This window comes from Ovis canadensis, chromosome 7 (genome assembly GCF_042477335.2).
Source record: "Ovis canadensis isolate MfBH-ARS-UI-01 breed Bighorn chromosome 7, ARS-UI_OviCan_v2, whole genome shotgun sequence".
In the NCBI taxonomy this organism is placed as follows: Eukaryota; Metazoa; Chordata; class Mammalia; order Artiodactyla; family Bovidae; genus Ovis; species Ovis canadensis.
The window spans coordinates 84,242,107-84,257,105 of NC_091251.1; the positions used below are offsets into that span (position 1 = coordinate 84,242,107).

Genomic DNA, 14,999 nt, shown 5'->3' on the forward strand with positions numbered 1-14,999 from the left:
TTTTTTAAGGTTTCCTTGTAATGCTGCCACCTAGTGTTGATGTGTTTAGAGATGATGCTGCTGCTGCTAAGTCGCTTAAGTCGTGTCCGACTCTGTGCGACCCCATAGACAGCAGCCCACGAGGCTCCCCTGTCCCTGGGATTCTCCAGGCAAGAACACTGGAGTGGGTTGCCATTTCCTTCTCCAGTGCATGAAAGTGAAAAGTGGAAGTGAAGTCGCTCAGTCGTGTCCAACTCTTAGCCACCCCATGGACTGTAGCCCAACAGACTCCTCTGACCATGGGATTCTCCAGGCAAGAGTACTGGAGTGGTGTTTAGAGATAGCCCTTAGTAAACAATTTTGGATTTTGGCTTAGTTTGGTTTCAGTTCAGTCACTTAGTGTGTCCGACTCCTTGTGACCCCATGGACTGCAGCACACCAGGCCTCCCTGTCCATTGCCAACTCCTGGAGTTTACTCAGACTCATGTCCATTGAGTCAGTGATGCCATCCAGCTATCTCATCCTCTGTCATCCCCTTCTCCTTCTGCCTTCAATCTTTCCCAGCATCAAGGTCTTTTCAAATCTTTGCATCAGGTGGCCAAAGTATTGGAATTTCAGCTTCAGCATCAGTCCTTCCGATGAATATTCAGGACTGATCTCCTTTAGGATGGACTGGTTGGATCTCCTTGCAGTCCAAGGTTGAGTTTTTGGTTTTTTTTTTTTTTTACAAATAAGCTATTTATCTATTTATTTATTTATTTTGGAATAAACTATGGCAGATCTTTCTTTAAGGTGTGACAACAAACAGTATTACTTTTATACATTTTTTAGGATAAAGATACCCTGTGTGTTTTCTAGAGTTAGTTGGTTTTTTATATTTTTGTATACAGTATATTACATAACTTTTCCTTGAACTTCAGTTAGAAAGTCCTTTGAATTCTAAAGCCTGAGAAATCAAAGAACTTAACTCATCTTTTACTCCCAGAAGAGGAGAGAGTATTTCTGTTAGCATGATACTATTTCTTATGAAATGGGTTCCATTTCCGACTGTGGTTAGAGAGATGCATAAAATATAGTCTGTGTCCTAACCGAATTGCTAAGGAGCAGAATGGAACTGAATTACTTCCTAGTTCATTTTCAGTTTGATATCACTGTTTCATATAAAATGAATTTCTAAAATTTTTTGTAATTTCAAAATAAGTACAAGAGCATCTTTCCAAACCAACATAATAAGAATTTATTTAGCTCCCATATTAAAATTTTATCATAGGTATTGATCCCCCAAGGTGTGAAGCCTTGCTGAGGAGAACTGTCACATAAAGAATCTGATTTTATACATACACACACAAAAAGAATCTGGTTTTATGGCAAGAATAATATTACTGGTTTAGTCTATATTTTAAATTAAATAACATTAACTTTGAAGCTTTTATCATTTAATTTAGCAGTCCTTCATAACTATTTATTATATTAATTATCCTATTACCAAAAGTATGTACAATAAAATAGGATAAAAGTAGGTAACAAGTTTGGGTGAAGGAGATATAAGGGTTAAGCAGCAGGGTGAACCCTTGGAGCTTAAAGGAATGCATGGTGCTGCATTTAGTATCTGTAGAGTTACTAAAAGTGAGGTATAAGTTTATTTAAACAAAGAAGAATGCTCTTTATTTTTGAAAATTCAATTGTCCATAAGGTTAATGCATATCAGATACTCTGAAGAAGCAAAATTTTATTCATTAGTTAGTTAATGTCAGTTTTATTCTTACTTATATTTTTTACTTAACAGAATTACAGAATTGATGGGATATGAGCCAGAAGAACTTTTGGGCCGCTCAATTTATGAATATTATCATGCCTTGGACTCTGACCATCTGACCAAAACTCATCATGATAGTAAGTATAGACATTCTAATTATTTAACTGTTGCAGTTTCTACTGTTTGGTTGTATATCTGACCTTTTGGTTAACCAAATCTTCCTAGACCAAACATTTGAATAAACCTCTTCTTAAGTTATCTAGATCATTAAATCTTTGTTTCATATTTGTTATAACTAATACCTGTTAAAGCAGAATCATTTGATAATTTATAAAACTACCCTGGCATTTTACAAGGACAAAAAAATATAGAATATTATAGCATCATTTTCAGAACTCATGCCTAAGTATTCAGAACGGTTAACACAAAGAAGGCACTCAGTAAATGTTCAACGGATTAATGAATGTGAATATGATCAACATCATGCACAGTTAGTAGAAATAAGTACCCTTGACATAAGATGTAATTCTCAGTTTTACTCATATGTTATTCAAGGATCGCATGATAAGTAAAACTTTGGAATTTCTCACTTGTCTGTTTAATTTGTTCCTAAATATGACTTCCCAACGTGATTGAGGATGCCTGAATGTAACTGAGTTAGCATGATTAGCCTTGAACTATAGAATGGGCCTAAGTCTGCAGTCAGGGTCTCAATACTCATGATAATATCATCATGTTTATCTAGTACTTTCTTCCAACTCAATAATTAAGATTACCTACATTGCCAGAAGACTTAAGCATGATACCAATTGAAATTCAAATATGCTAGCACAACTATTTGAAGCATCTTTGCTTCTCTGGAAACTATAGCAGGAATTTAAGGAACTGGTAGCAGTGCCACTTTCTTGAATGTTCTCAGTAGAATTAAGAGTTATTCATTCTTTAATATTTCTGATATTTTCAACATGTAAGTTGTTAAAGGAGTTTTAGTCACTGCTGTCCTTCATTCCTGGCTTTCATCTTAATTTAAAGTGAAGGTTGGCAAGAAAGGAGTTTATTTGGGGGATTCAGTTCAGTTCACTTCAGTTGCTCAGTCGTGTCCGACTCTTTGCAACCCCATGAATCACAGCATGCCAGGCCTTCCTGTCCATCACCAACTCCCAGAGTTCACTCAGACTCACGTCCATCGAGTCCGTGATACCATCCAGCCATCTCATCCTCTGTCGTCCCCTTCTCTTCCTGCCCCCAATCCCTCCCAGAATCACAGTCTTTTCCAATGAGTCAACTCTTCGCATGAGGTGGCCAAATACTGGAGTTTCAGCTTTACCATCATTCCTTCCAAAGAAATCCCAGGGCTGATCTGCTTTAGAACGGACTAGTTGGATCTCCTTGCAGTCCAAGGGACTCTCAAGAGTCTTCTCCAACACCACAGTTCAAGAGCATCAATTCTTCGGCACTCAGCTTTCTTCATAGTCCAACTCTCACATCCATACATGACCACGGGAAAAACCATAGCCTTGACTAGACGGACTTTTTTTGCCAAAGTGATGTCTCTGCTTTTTAATATGCTGTCTAGGTTGGTCATAACTTTTCTTCCAAGGAGTAAGCGTCTTTTAATTTCATGGCTGAAGTCATCATCTGCAGTGATTATGGAGCCCCCCAAAATAAAGTCTGACACTGTTTCCACTGTTTCCCCATCTATTTCCCATGAAGTGATGGGACCACATGCCATGATCTTAGTTTTCTGAATGTTGAGCTTTAAGCCAGCTTTTTCACTCTCCACTTTAACTTTCATCAAGAGGCTTTGTAGTTCCTCTTCACTTTCTGCCATAAGGGTGGTGTCATCTGCATATCTGAGGTTATTGATATTTCTCCCGGCAATCTTCATTCCAGCTTGTGCTTCTTCCAGCCCAGTGTTTCTCATGATGTATTCTGCATAGAAGTTAAATAAGCAGGGTGACAATATACAGCCTTGATGTACTCCTTTTCCTATTTGGAACCAGTCTGTTGTTCCATGTCCAGTTCTAACTGTTGCTTCCTCACCTGCATATAGGTTTCTCAAGAGGCAGGTCAGGTGGTCTGGTATTCCCATCTATTTCAGAATTTTCCACAGTTTATTTGTGATCCACACAGTCAAAGGCTTTGGCATAGTCAATAAAGCAGAAGTAGATGGGGGATTAGAAGAATGGAATAGGTACTTTTTCAGCTATCCTGGAGTGTTTTCACTGTTTTTTAAACAGTTACAACTGATTAAACATTTCTCCTTTTTTCTAAAACAATGATCAACATTCTGCATTTATTCATTCAGTCGAAAATTTGAAGTTATTTTCTCTACATGACACTTTTTTCCTTTTCACTCCTAGTGTTTACTAAAGGACAAGTCACAACAGGACAGTACAGAATGCTTGCCAAAAGAGGTGGATATGTCTGGATTGAAACTCAAGCAACTGTCATATATAACACTAAGAACTCTCAGCCCCAGTGCATTGTATGTGTAAATTACGTTGTGAGGTAAGCTTGGAAAATAAATATTTGGGGGCAGCAAGTAGTCTTTGAATGCTCTTTTCTTTTATAGAAAAGATTATAAATGATAACTGAATTTTATTTTCACATTTCTACCCAATTACAGTTTTCAGTATTCTGACCTGAGTTTCTAGGCCAGCTATCTTTCACTGATTCCACTAATTACCATCAGTAGCTAGTCATCCCCATCCTTTTTACTCCCATTTGAAAAAAGACCTTGAAAAAATACATCTCTGATGGATTTGTTTGTTCTAGTCATACAGCTATCATCATAAACTATCTCAAGCTAACTATATTATTTTTATAAAAAGAATTCTGGCCCTGGAATAGTTAGGTTTGTGTCATAGCTTTGTCCCTCATTAGTTCCATGACTTGGGGAAATCTCATTTCTCTGAATTTCATCCATTTAGGAGAGATGATAAAACTTACCTCAAAAGGTTAAAATGAGGATTAAGTGAAGTTATTTGTGAGATTACTGTAAAAGGCTGTATGATGAGACACATGACTCTTGTGTATTCATAAACTCTTCTCTTAGCGGACTGGCTTGTGAATATTGTGGCTATCAAATTTCAGCTTGTTGACCTCTGTGACACAAACCACCTCCATTTTAGCAATTATCACTTTGTATTTTAATTGTTTGCACAACTACTTTCACATTGGGTTTTACACTGCCTAAGGCAAGGGTTAGATATTTTGAACTGTTTGAATCCTTAGTTTACTTAGTAAACACGTAAAGTTTGTTGATTAAAGCAGCAGTGGTTCAGTGGTAAAGAATCCGCTTGCGGATGCAGGAGACCCTAGTCTGATCCCTGGGTCAGGAACATCCCCTGGAAAAGGAAATGGCAATCCACTCCAGGATTCTTTTTTCTGGGAAATCCCATGGATAGAGGAACCTGGTGGACTATAGTCCATTGGGTTGCAAAAGGGTTGGACATAACTTGGCAACTAAACAACAAAATTAAGCGAAACATGAAGATGGAGCTGTTGTTCATCATCCCTCTTCAACTCTATCCTATAGGTGGTATCACAGACCATTTTCTTACCACCAAAGGAAAAACAGTGCCCCTCTGAGAAGGACCTTCGTCATTTATCTTTATAGCTTAATATTCTAGGACCATCCTTAGATCATGCTTCATATATTAGTGTCCAAGAGTTCTATGTTAATTTCATTCCATGTTGGCACAAAAGATCTGTTTATTGTCCTACATGTACTTGACTATTACATTTCTTTGTTACCACCAGTCTTCTCAAAGGGATAGCTGAAGTTTCTTAACTGAAATTAATCAAATATTTGAATTATCTTGTATTGTGAATTTTAATAGGTCTTTATTTCATATTTCGGATTTTAAACCCTGAACATGACCAGGTAGGCATGAGAGATATTTTAAGGCATCATTCCATAAAGCAGAATTTTGAATTTTTTTGAGAGACATTTCAGAGTCCTCCTCCTCCAACATTGTGTCAAGTTCTCATTTAAGAATTACTAATCTCTCTTTTTTGACAGTGGTATTATTCAGCACGACTTGATTTTCTCCCTTCAACAAACAGAATGTGTCCTCAAACCAGTTGAATCTTCAGACATGAAAATGACTCAGCTATTCACCAAAGTTGAATCAGAAGATACAAGCAGTCTCTTTGATAAACTTAAGAAGGAGCCTGATGCTTTAACTTTGCTGGCACCAGCTGCTGGAGACACAATCATATCTTTAGATTTTGGCAGCAATGGTGGGTCTTTAGTTATTTTGTTAATTGCCTAAACTTTACCATTTGTTGTTGATGATCATTTGGACATTGTGGCCTTTGGCCCTGTGATTTGGAGACTGTGCTCCACAGTGCTTTTAGGGCGTCTCTCCTTCCCACTTCTGATTGCTCCCAGCTGCTCTTTTTCTGTACCCTGCTGCCATGTCTTCTGCACAAGTGGGCAGTTATATGCAGCAGCCATAAGTTGAGCTGAAGAATAAGGCGTTGTACCATAATATCAGATATTGAGAAAGAAAACTAATTTCAAACTAGGTTAAACTTTAATGAATACAAGGTATGAGAAGGTTGGAATGCAGGGGTTTTTATGCTAGAGATTACAGAAGTTGTCAATAGTGGATTGGTAGGATAACTCAGAGTTATACCATAGTATCTGCAGACTTTTAGATTAAGTAAAATTTGGTAACATTTTTATTACTTAAGTCAACTAGACAAACCTTTTGTAAGAGGGGACATAAATTTCTGTATATGTTAAAATCTAGGTAATCTTTCACCTACAGACACAGAGACTGATGACCAACAACTTGAGGAAGTTCCATTGTATAATGATGTAATGCTCCCCTCATCTAATGAGAAACTGCAGAATATAAATTTGGCAATGTCTCCATTACCTGCCTCTGAAACTCCAAAGCCACTTAGAAGTAGTGCCGACCCTGCACTCAACCAAGAAGTTGCGTTAAAGTTAGAACCAAATCCAGAGTCACTGGAACTTTCTTTCACCATGCCCCAGATTCAAGATCAGCCAGCTAGTCCTTCTGATGGAAGCACCAGACAAAGTTCACCTGAGGTAGGTGTCATAATATAATTAGAAAGGGATAACTTATAGATTTTAATGTTTGGGGATGTATTTGTAAATTTGAACCACGTGTCATAGTTTTGTTTGTGTGACTTTTAGCACTTTTAAAATTACTGCAAAAGCTCTGCCTAACTTTGACCTCAGTCCCATGTTTCAGGCTCAAAAACAATCAGGAATGTGGGAAGGAGATGCCTTAACATAAGGCAAAAGGTAAAACATACATTGCTCCTCTGTGTATTTAATATCAGTAGGACAATAAAAGTCTTGAATTTAGACATCCACAGAGGACAATACTGTGTGCTTATGACTGCTCCAAGCCCATTCATATTACCCTTTGAGTTGGAGAATTATCCAGTAGCAAAGGGCTTTGCCCAGTTTAGTACAATTTCCATCACTGTATTGACATTCTATGTAAGTATTATATGAAAATGCCAAGTCTTACCCAGAGTAAAAACTTTACATTAAATTTAAGTTCTGTCTTGATATTAGTTTTCTCATATAAAAACAATCTTTAAGGGCTAGCTGGGCCAAGACTGACAGTATCAAATAGGGCTCTATATCCCAATCTAGACATACTTGATTTCAGAGCTTCTTATGTCTGAAAACATGCTCATGGATGGGGACTACTCATATTTGAGTATTATGAGTTGATAAGTGAGGCTCAATTAAGCCTTAAAAAGTGATAACATTATTTTACATTAAATATTTATTCATTCAAACTGGCAAGCTAAAAAAGTAGGAGATCTGACATGTCATAGTCTTCCAGAGAATGTATCTATTCTCTGGGGGCTCAGTTTCGTCTAGCGCAAAAAAGGAATCATTTTGTTTCTAATCCAACCAAAATAAATCTAACAAAAATGTTAAGACGAGGAAGGCAAAAGTTTATGCTTAGAATATACAGCTGTCATTTTTTGGTTAGAATTTTTGCTGAAAACTAAACTAGTACTACATTCATTAAGGTGAATACAAGTTAAGAACTTCAGTCTGCAGCCCTGTCCCTACCCCACCCCCCAGATTTGCTGTGCGATTTTTAGGTAGATCACTATAGCAACATGGCCTCAGTACACAGCTAGATTCCAGTGAGTGTATCATCTAATTATTGGCCAGCTAGGTACCATTGGGTGTTGAACTATTAGGTGAGTTTTATTCTTTAGAATAAGCAGATAAACACATCTTTTAATTTTATAAATGATGTTATGTACAGTTAGAAATGGATATATTGACAAAATTATAAGTGTAAGTTCAAAATTTTAATTTCTCACTAGTTAGATAATTTGATAGAAGAGAAGAGTTCTGTTGTATATTCTCTGAGATGAGGTTTGCAAATTCTAACAACTAGCAAAACATTTATCCAAGCTTCCTCAGAGAAAAGTAAAATATATTAATTCTTTTTACAGCCTAACAGTCCCAGTGAATATTGTTTTGATGTGGATAGTGATATGGTCAATGAATTCAAGTTGGAATTGGTAGAGAAACTTTTTGCTGAAGATACAGAAGCAAAGAATCCATTTTCCACTCAGGTATATAAACTTGTTTATTATATATATTTTCTATTAAAATTTATTTATTAATTTTTATTCTCAAGTGGCTGTGGGTTTAACTTGTTTTTGCTTCATAAGGTATGGCCATTGTAAAAACTCATGTATCTTGTTTTAAAGGACACTGATTTAGACTTGGAGATGTTAGCTCCTTATATCCCAATGGATGATGACTTCCAGTTACGTTCCTTTGATCAGTTGTCACCACTGGAAAACAGTTCTACAAGTCCTCAAAGTGCAAGCACAAATACAGTATTCCAGCCCACTCAAATGCAAGAACCTCCTATAGCCACCGCCACTACCACCGCCACCAATGATGAATTGAAAACAGTGACAAAAGATGGTACGGAAGACATTAAAATACTGATTGCATTTCCATCTCCTCCCCACGTACCTAAAGAACCTCCTTGTGCCACAACGTCACCATATAGTGATACTGGAAGTCGGACAGCCTCACCCAACAGAGCAGGAAAAGGAGTCATAGAACAGACAGAAAAATCTCATCCAAGAAGCCCTAATGTGTTATCTGTCGCTTTGAGTCAAAGGTATTTATACGTAACATTAAACTTATACTTTGGTCATTATTCTTAAGGAAATGTGTATGATGGTAAATTATTTTTAAACATAGCAAACTTTTTCATATTTATACTTTAAGGAACATAAAATTGACACACGAATTCTGAACTTAAAACAAGCACTCAAACTGTTTCTAAATTAGCTTGTGTATTACTTTATAGTCATATCACTTATCTAAATGTAGGAGTAGGAGGGTCTTCTAATACCTCTAAAAATAAAATCCAGCCAGTAAGTTCTGTAAATGTACAAAAACTGGCCCAGTTTCTTGTAATTGCTTAAATCAGACTAGCTAACTATCCTCTCTGAGCTCTTTTTAAGCTCACCTGAAGAAAAGCCGTCCCAACTTAAGTGTGTGTGTGTGTTGCCCAGTTGTGTCCAACTTTTTCCAACCCCATGGACTGGAGCCCACCAGGCTCCTCTGTCCCTGGAATTTTCCAGACAAGAATACTAGAGTGGATAGCCATTTCCTTCTCTAGGGGATCTCCCAACCAGGGACCAAACCCGGCTCTTCTGCACTGCAGGCAGATTCTTTACCATCTGAGCCACCAGGGAAGCCATTCCAACTTAAGGGTATTAATAATTCTCCATTCCAAATTGAACTTATGGTCTTCAGTCCTCAGCATTCAATACAGATACTTAATAAGCATTTAAAAATTTTGGATGTATAGTTACAGCTATATTTATACACATATATATATAGTAGATAGATAACTATGTAGTTATATATAACCATATTATAACTATTGCGTTTTGTTTTTCCTTTTTATTTATAGAACGCTAGCTGTATCACAGATTAAATAGGTTGGTTTTTGGAGGGTGGTTTGTACTAGGCCTTGGTTGCAGCATGTGGGACCTAGAGATCAAACCCATAAAGTTGGAAATGGATATATTGATAAATACATCCATTGGGTGTGCCGAGTCTTAATTCTTAGACCACCAGGGAAGTCCCTAAGTATTAAAATAGGTTTTTAAGAGGTACAGTAGGAATCTAAGCATGTTTTATGACATTGCTTTTCCAGAGTTAACTTGAGCAAACATATGGACACCACCAAAATTTTAAGTTATAATTTTGGTGTATGATTTGCAATAGGATTTGATATATTTTAAACGTGAGGCTATAGTCAAGAGAAAACGAGTCAGTGGGGTGGTGTATGGGGGACAGAAACGATTCCTTCTCCACAGTGCCTAGACTGAGATATTAATAGCGATAGGAAAAAGCACTGCCATAGCCAGAGCTTATGGCTTTTTCTCCTGCCCTGCATCACTACTTTGACCTAGAATGCTAGTAGAGACCTTTTCCTGGAACTTGGAAAAGATCTTGCAACTTTAACAAAGAAGTATTCTACATTACTTTTCTACTGTATCACCAACCAACTTTGGAGCTCCTCTGGGCAATGACAGTGTTACTAATATTTAACTCAGTACCTAACATGTACTTGCTTTATAAATGGTTATTGGATGAAGAAAATAATGAACTTAGCAACAGAATTAGCAATAATCTGTAATTTATAGTTACAGAGATGAGATTTTTCAGTTTTCTAAATAAGTATGTACTTGTCAAAACCAAAGTCCAACAAACATCTAGTCAAATTAATGATTTTTTTTTTACATTAGTTCCAATACAGTATGCACTAAACACTTTAAGAAATGAATTTACCTTTCAGAACTAGATGGAGGCTTTTTCTTTACTACCTCTCTTGGTAATTTGAAAAAATCAAAGTGCTGTATTAAACCAGACAACTTGAAGTTTTAAAGATTGAAAATAAACTATTAAAAGTACTACTACTAAGATGATATTTACGTGATAGACTGAGTTATCCTTAATAAAGATAACATGTATATAAAAATTAAAATATGCCTGTCTATATATTGAAGGTTTTATAGAATTTTTTAAAAATACAAAACAAGACTACATGTAGGAGAGCAGTTAGAGTAGTACCTCACTTACCATACGCCATTCTCAACTAGATGAACAGAGCAAGGATCTATTATCATTATGTTGGGGTTCAGGGTAGGGAGCTGGTTCTTGAAAAGACAAAACATATAACAAAATCGATGTACTTGACACATAAAACAGTTCTTTACTGTTTACTGTTAGTTTTAGATACAGATAGTTCAAGTTTGATAATCAGATCAATACTGAGGGCAAAACAGCTTAGTGGGAAGATCACTGGGAAGGAGAGTGGGTATTAGGAGACCTACAGTGTACTTCCATATTTGCAGCTAATTAGGAACAGAGCAAGTTACCTAACAGGCCTCAATTTTTTCATTTATAAAATATGTATTATATACGTGTATTATCTTGGGGACTAGAGCAAAGGTAAAATGAACTAATGAAGATGCAATGTTTTATAAACAGTGAAAGCATTATTCGAATGTGAAACTTATATTACAGTAGTCCCAAGAATATGTATGTATTAGATGGAATGAAAGGCCAATATTTAACTCTTTAACATCAATTTAGTTCTGTTCACTTATGTTTTATAAATAGGGTAATGAATAGTTCAGGAAATTTTGTTTTAAAAAATAAGCTTTGACTTTTAGGGCAATAAACTTTAGTATAATCAGGAAAACTCTTATGTATAACATATCCCTTAATGTTGGAAAATAGGCATTATATATTTTGTTTAAAAAGCTAATGGGATATTTTTAAAATAAATAAAACAACCATATTTTTTATTAAAAAATTGTTTGCAGAACTACTGCTCCTGAGGAAGAACTAAATCCAAAGATACTAGCTTTGCAGAATGCTCAGAGAAAGCGAAAAATTGAACATGATGGTTCACTTTTTCAAGCAGTAGGAATTGTAAGTGTGACAGCATGTTTGCTTTTCTATTCTAGCTGATGTGCTATTTTTGAGTTAGATATACAGGTAACTCCTTGTATCTTCCAAATACTAATGTTACATTCTCAGAAGTTACACGTTGGTTTCTTTCACTTTGTACATGTTCTTTTTTAAAAGTACAAACATTTAATGAGTACAGTCTCAAAAAATTCCAAACACTAGAGATGTACTTAGAGTAAGTATAGTTCTCCCCTCATTCCACACCCAGTATCACTACCAAGTCTCTTTCTCTTCCCTTTTGGTTACTTTCCCTTCTTACCCACAGAACACAGTCAGTGCTAGTATAACCCATACTGATATTTTCAGACCAGATTAACTGGAAAGCATTTTTATGTAGTTGTCATATGAGTGGCAAATGAATTCATCACAGCAGTATTAAAAAATAGAATTTAAATAACTGAGAGCAGTCTTTAAGAATCTTGCCTATGTATTGTTAGCAAATTTATACTGATTTCAAAGTCCGTGATTTAAAAAAAAATTCAACATAGTAAAATTGAAATAATTTTACTGTTTTCAGGGAACATTATTACAGCAACCAGATGATCGTGCAACTACCACATCACTTTCTTGGAAACGTGTAAAAGGATGCAAATCTAGTGAACAGAATGGAATGGAGCAAAAGACAATTATTTTAATACCCTCTGGTTAGTTTACTCTTTCTTCCATTAAATATCACAAAGAGAATTAAAGTATATGAAACTTTTATTTAGGAGCTTTACTCCAAGTGAGAGTGATTTCCATTCCTTACCAGGACTAAAAAGTAAGGTTGCATTTTATTTGATCAGTAATAGTTTCCAGATGGAACTCTGAATTATCTTTGATCTGTCTGTGTGCTATCAGTAATGAATAGAAGCTGAAATTTGTACATTTTAATGCCTTTTTCTAAATTGGTTTAAGTCACTCCTCTGCGCCTTCAAGGTTCTTTTAAACAGTTGTGACATAGCACCAGTAATGCTTGTTTGTACTTTCTTGATTACATAATTGTAGTTTTGCCTAACAGATTAAAAATCCTTCTAGAGCTAACTGTCCTTATTTTCCCCAATACCTAGTGTATAGTTGCTGTTTAATAATATTCATTGATTAGATGAATGAATACTTAGATATATATCTCTTTGTTTTTCAGATTTAGCATGTAGACTGCTGGGGCAATCAATGGATGAGAGTGGACTACCACAGCTGACCAGTTATGATTGTGAAGTTAATGCTCCTATACAAGGCAGCAGAAACCTACTGCAGGGTGAAGAATTACTCAGAGCTTTGGATCAAGTTAACTGAGCTTTTTCATAATCTCATTCCTTTTTTTGGACACTGGTGGCTCATTACCTAAAGCAGTCTATTTATATTTTCTATATCTAATTTTAGAAGCCTGGCTACAAATACTGCACAAACTCGGTTAGTTCAATTTTGATCCCCTTTCTACTTAATTTACATTAATGCTCTTTTTTAGTATGTTCTTTAACGCCAGATCACACACAGCACATTTTCATAGTTCTTCGGTATTTAAACCATTGCATTGCAGTAGCATCATTTTTAAAATGCACCTTTTTATTTATTTATTTTGGGCTAGGGAGTTTGTCCCTTATCGAATTATTTTTAATAAGATGCCAATATAATTTTTTTAAGAAGGCTGTAACCTTTCATCATGATGAGTTTGAAAAATTTTTACTCAGTTTTTTCACATTTTACATAAACAATAATGATTTGCCAGCAGTACATGGTAGCCGCAATTGCACAATATATTTTCTTAAAAAAATACCAGCAGTTACTCATGCAATATATTCTGCATTTATAAAACTAGTTTTTAAGAAAAAATTTTTTTTGGCCTATGAAATTATTAAACCTGGAACATGACATTGTTAATCATATAATAATGATTCTTAAATGCTTGTATGATTTATTATTTAAATGGGTAAAGCCATTTACATGATATAGAAAGATATACATATATCTGGAAGGTATGTGGCATTTATTTGGATAAAATTCTCAATTCAGAGAAATGATTTGATGTTTCTGTAGTCACTTTGCCAGCTCAAAAGACAATACCCTATCTGTAGTTGTGGAAGTTTATGCTAATATTGTGTAATTGATATTAAACCTAAATGTTCTGCCCACCCTGTTGGTATAAAGGTATTTTGAGCAGATTGTGAACAAAAAAAAAAATCATGCTTTGTTAGCAAAATTGCCTAGTAATGTTAATTTGCTCAAAATCTGATGTTTGGTTTTATGCACTTTGTCGCTATTAACATCCTTCTGTTTTCATATAGATTTCAATAATTGAGTAATTTTAGAAGCATTATTTTAGAAATATATAGTTGTCACAGTAAACATCTTGTTTTTCTATGTGCATTGTACAGATTTTTCATTCCTTTTGCTCTTTGTGGTTGGATCTTTTAACACTAACTGTATGGTTTTGTTACATCAAATAAACATCTTCTGTGGACCAGGCCCCCTTCGACCAGCTTTTATGTTAAAGTAATGTTTGTTTCAACACCTCCAACTCATAAAATTGTTTACCAACAGTTTAAGTATTTTATATTACATTATTCTTGCTATTTCTACATTTACCCTATTGCCATCACTTTATACTGTGTCCCTAACTGTAATGTTAAATAATAACAAACCATAATATTCCTGTGTAAAAAATATGCTTTTAGAAAACTGTCATTTATGAATTTATGTACCTTTAATTTATTAAAGTAAAACAAAATTTTAATGTTTTAATATGAATGGGATGAATGAAACAAATCCTTAACATTATAGTTACATAATTTTGTAAGGGTTAAAAGTTCCTTGTAAGATTTCCAATCTTATTTTCACTCACATATGAAGCTATTTAGACCTTGAGTGATACAGGATTTGTCCAAGCCTTAAAGGTAATAAATGGCAGACCAAAGATTTAAACTTAGGTCTTCTGACTCTTAATATGAAACTAGAAAAACCTTGCTTTGTTTCTGCCTTATTCATACTGTATGTTTAAAAATTTTTTAATAGCTTTATTCATTTTTCTACATTTTAAAATAGCAATTTTTTTAAACTGTAAAAGTAATACATTCTCACTTAAAATTTAAAAACTCAGCACAAAAAGATATAACAAACAGTGAATCCTTGCTCCTAAAAGTAACAACAGATTATTTTTATGGATAAATTAAATCCTTACAGAGCCTTAGGCCCAGTATACTGAGGTTACAGGAACATCCTGAATAAAATTAAGCCACAGACCTTAAGTGG

At 35.1% G+C, this 14,999-nt stretch overlaps 1 protein-coding gene across 1 annotated transcript in view; it reads left to right on the top strand.

The window, feature by feature from the left end:
* Nucleotides 1-14,216, top strand: part of HIF1A (hypoxia inducible factor 1 subunit alpha) — a 46,803-nt gene extending 32,587 nt beyond the window's left edge. The window contains exons 7-15 of the mRNA XM_069596763.1: nt 1,766-1,872; nt 4,099-4,246; nt 5,763-5,983; nt 6,517-6,803; nt 8,210-8,332; nt 8,471-8,895; nt 11,624-11,732; nt 12,289-12,415; nt 12,895-14,216. Of these exons, the coding sequence (XP_069452864.1) occupies nt 1,766-1,872; nt 4,099-4,246; nt 5,763-5,983; nt 6,517-6,803; nt 8,210-8,332; nt 8,471-8,895; nt 11,624-11,732; nt 12,289-12,415; nt 12,895-13,046 (1,699 nt within the window). The 3' untranslated portion in view covers nt 13,047-14,216. The remainder of the gene's footprint in view (nt 1-1,765; nt 1,873-4,098; nt 4,247-5,762; nt 5,984-6,516; nt 6,804-8,209; nt 8,333-8,470; nt 8,896-11,623; nt 11,733-12,288; nt 12,416-12,894) is intronic.
* Nucleotides 14,217-14,999: the final 783 nt, after the last annotated feature.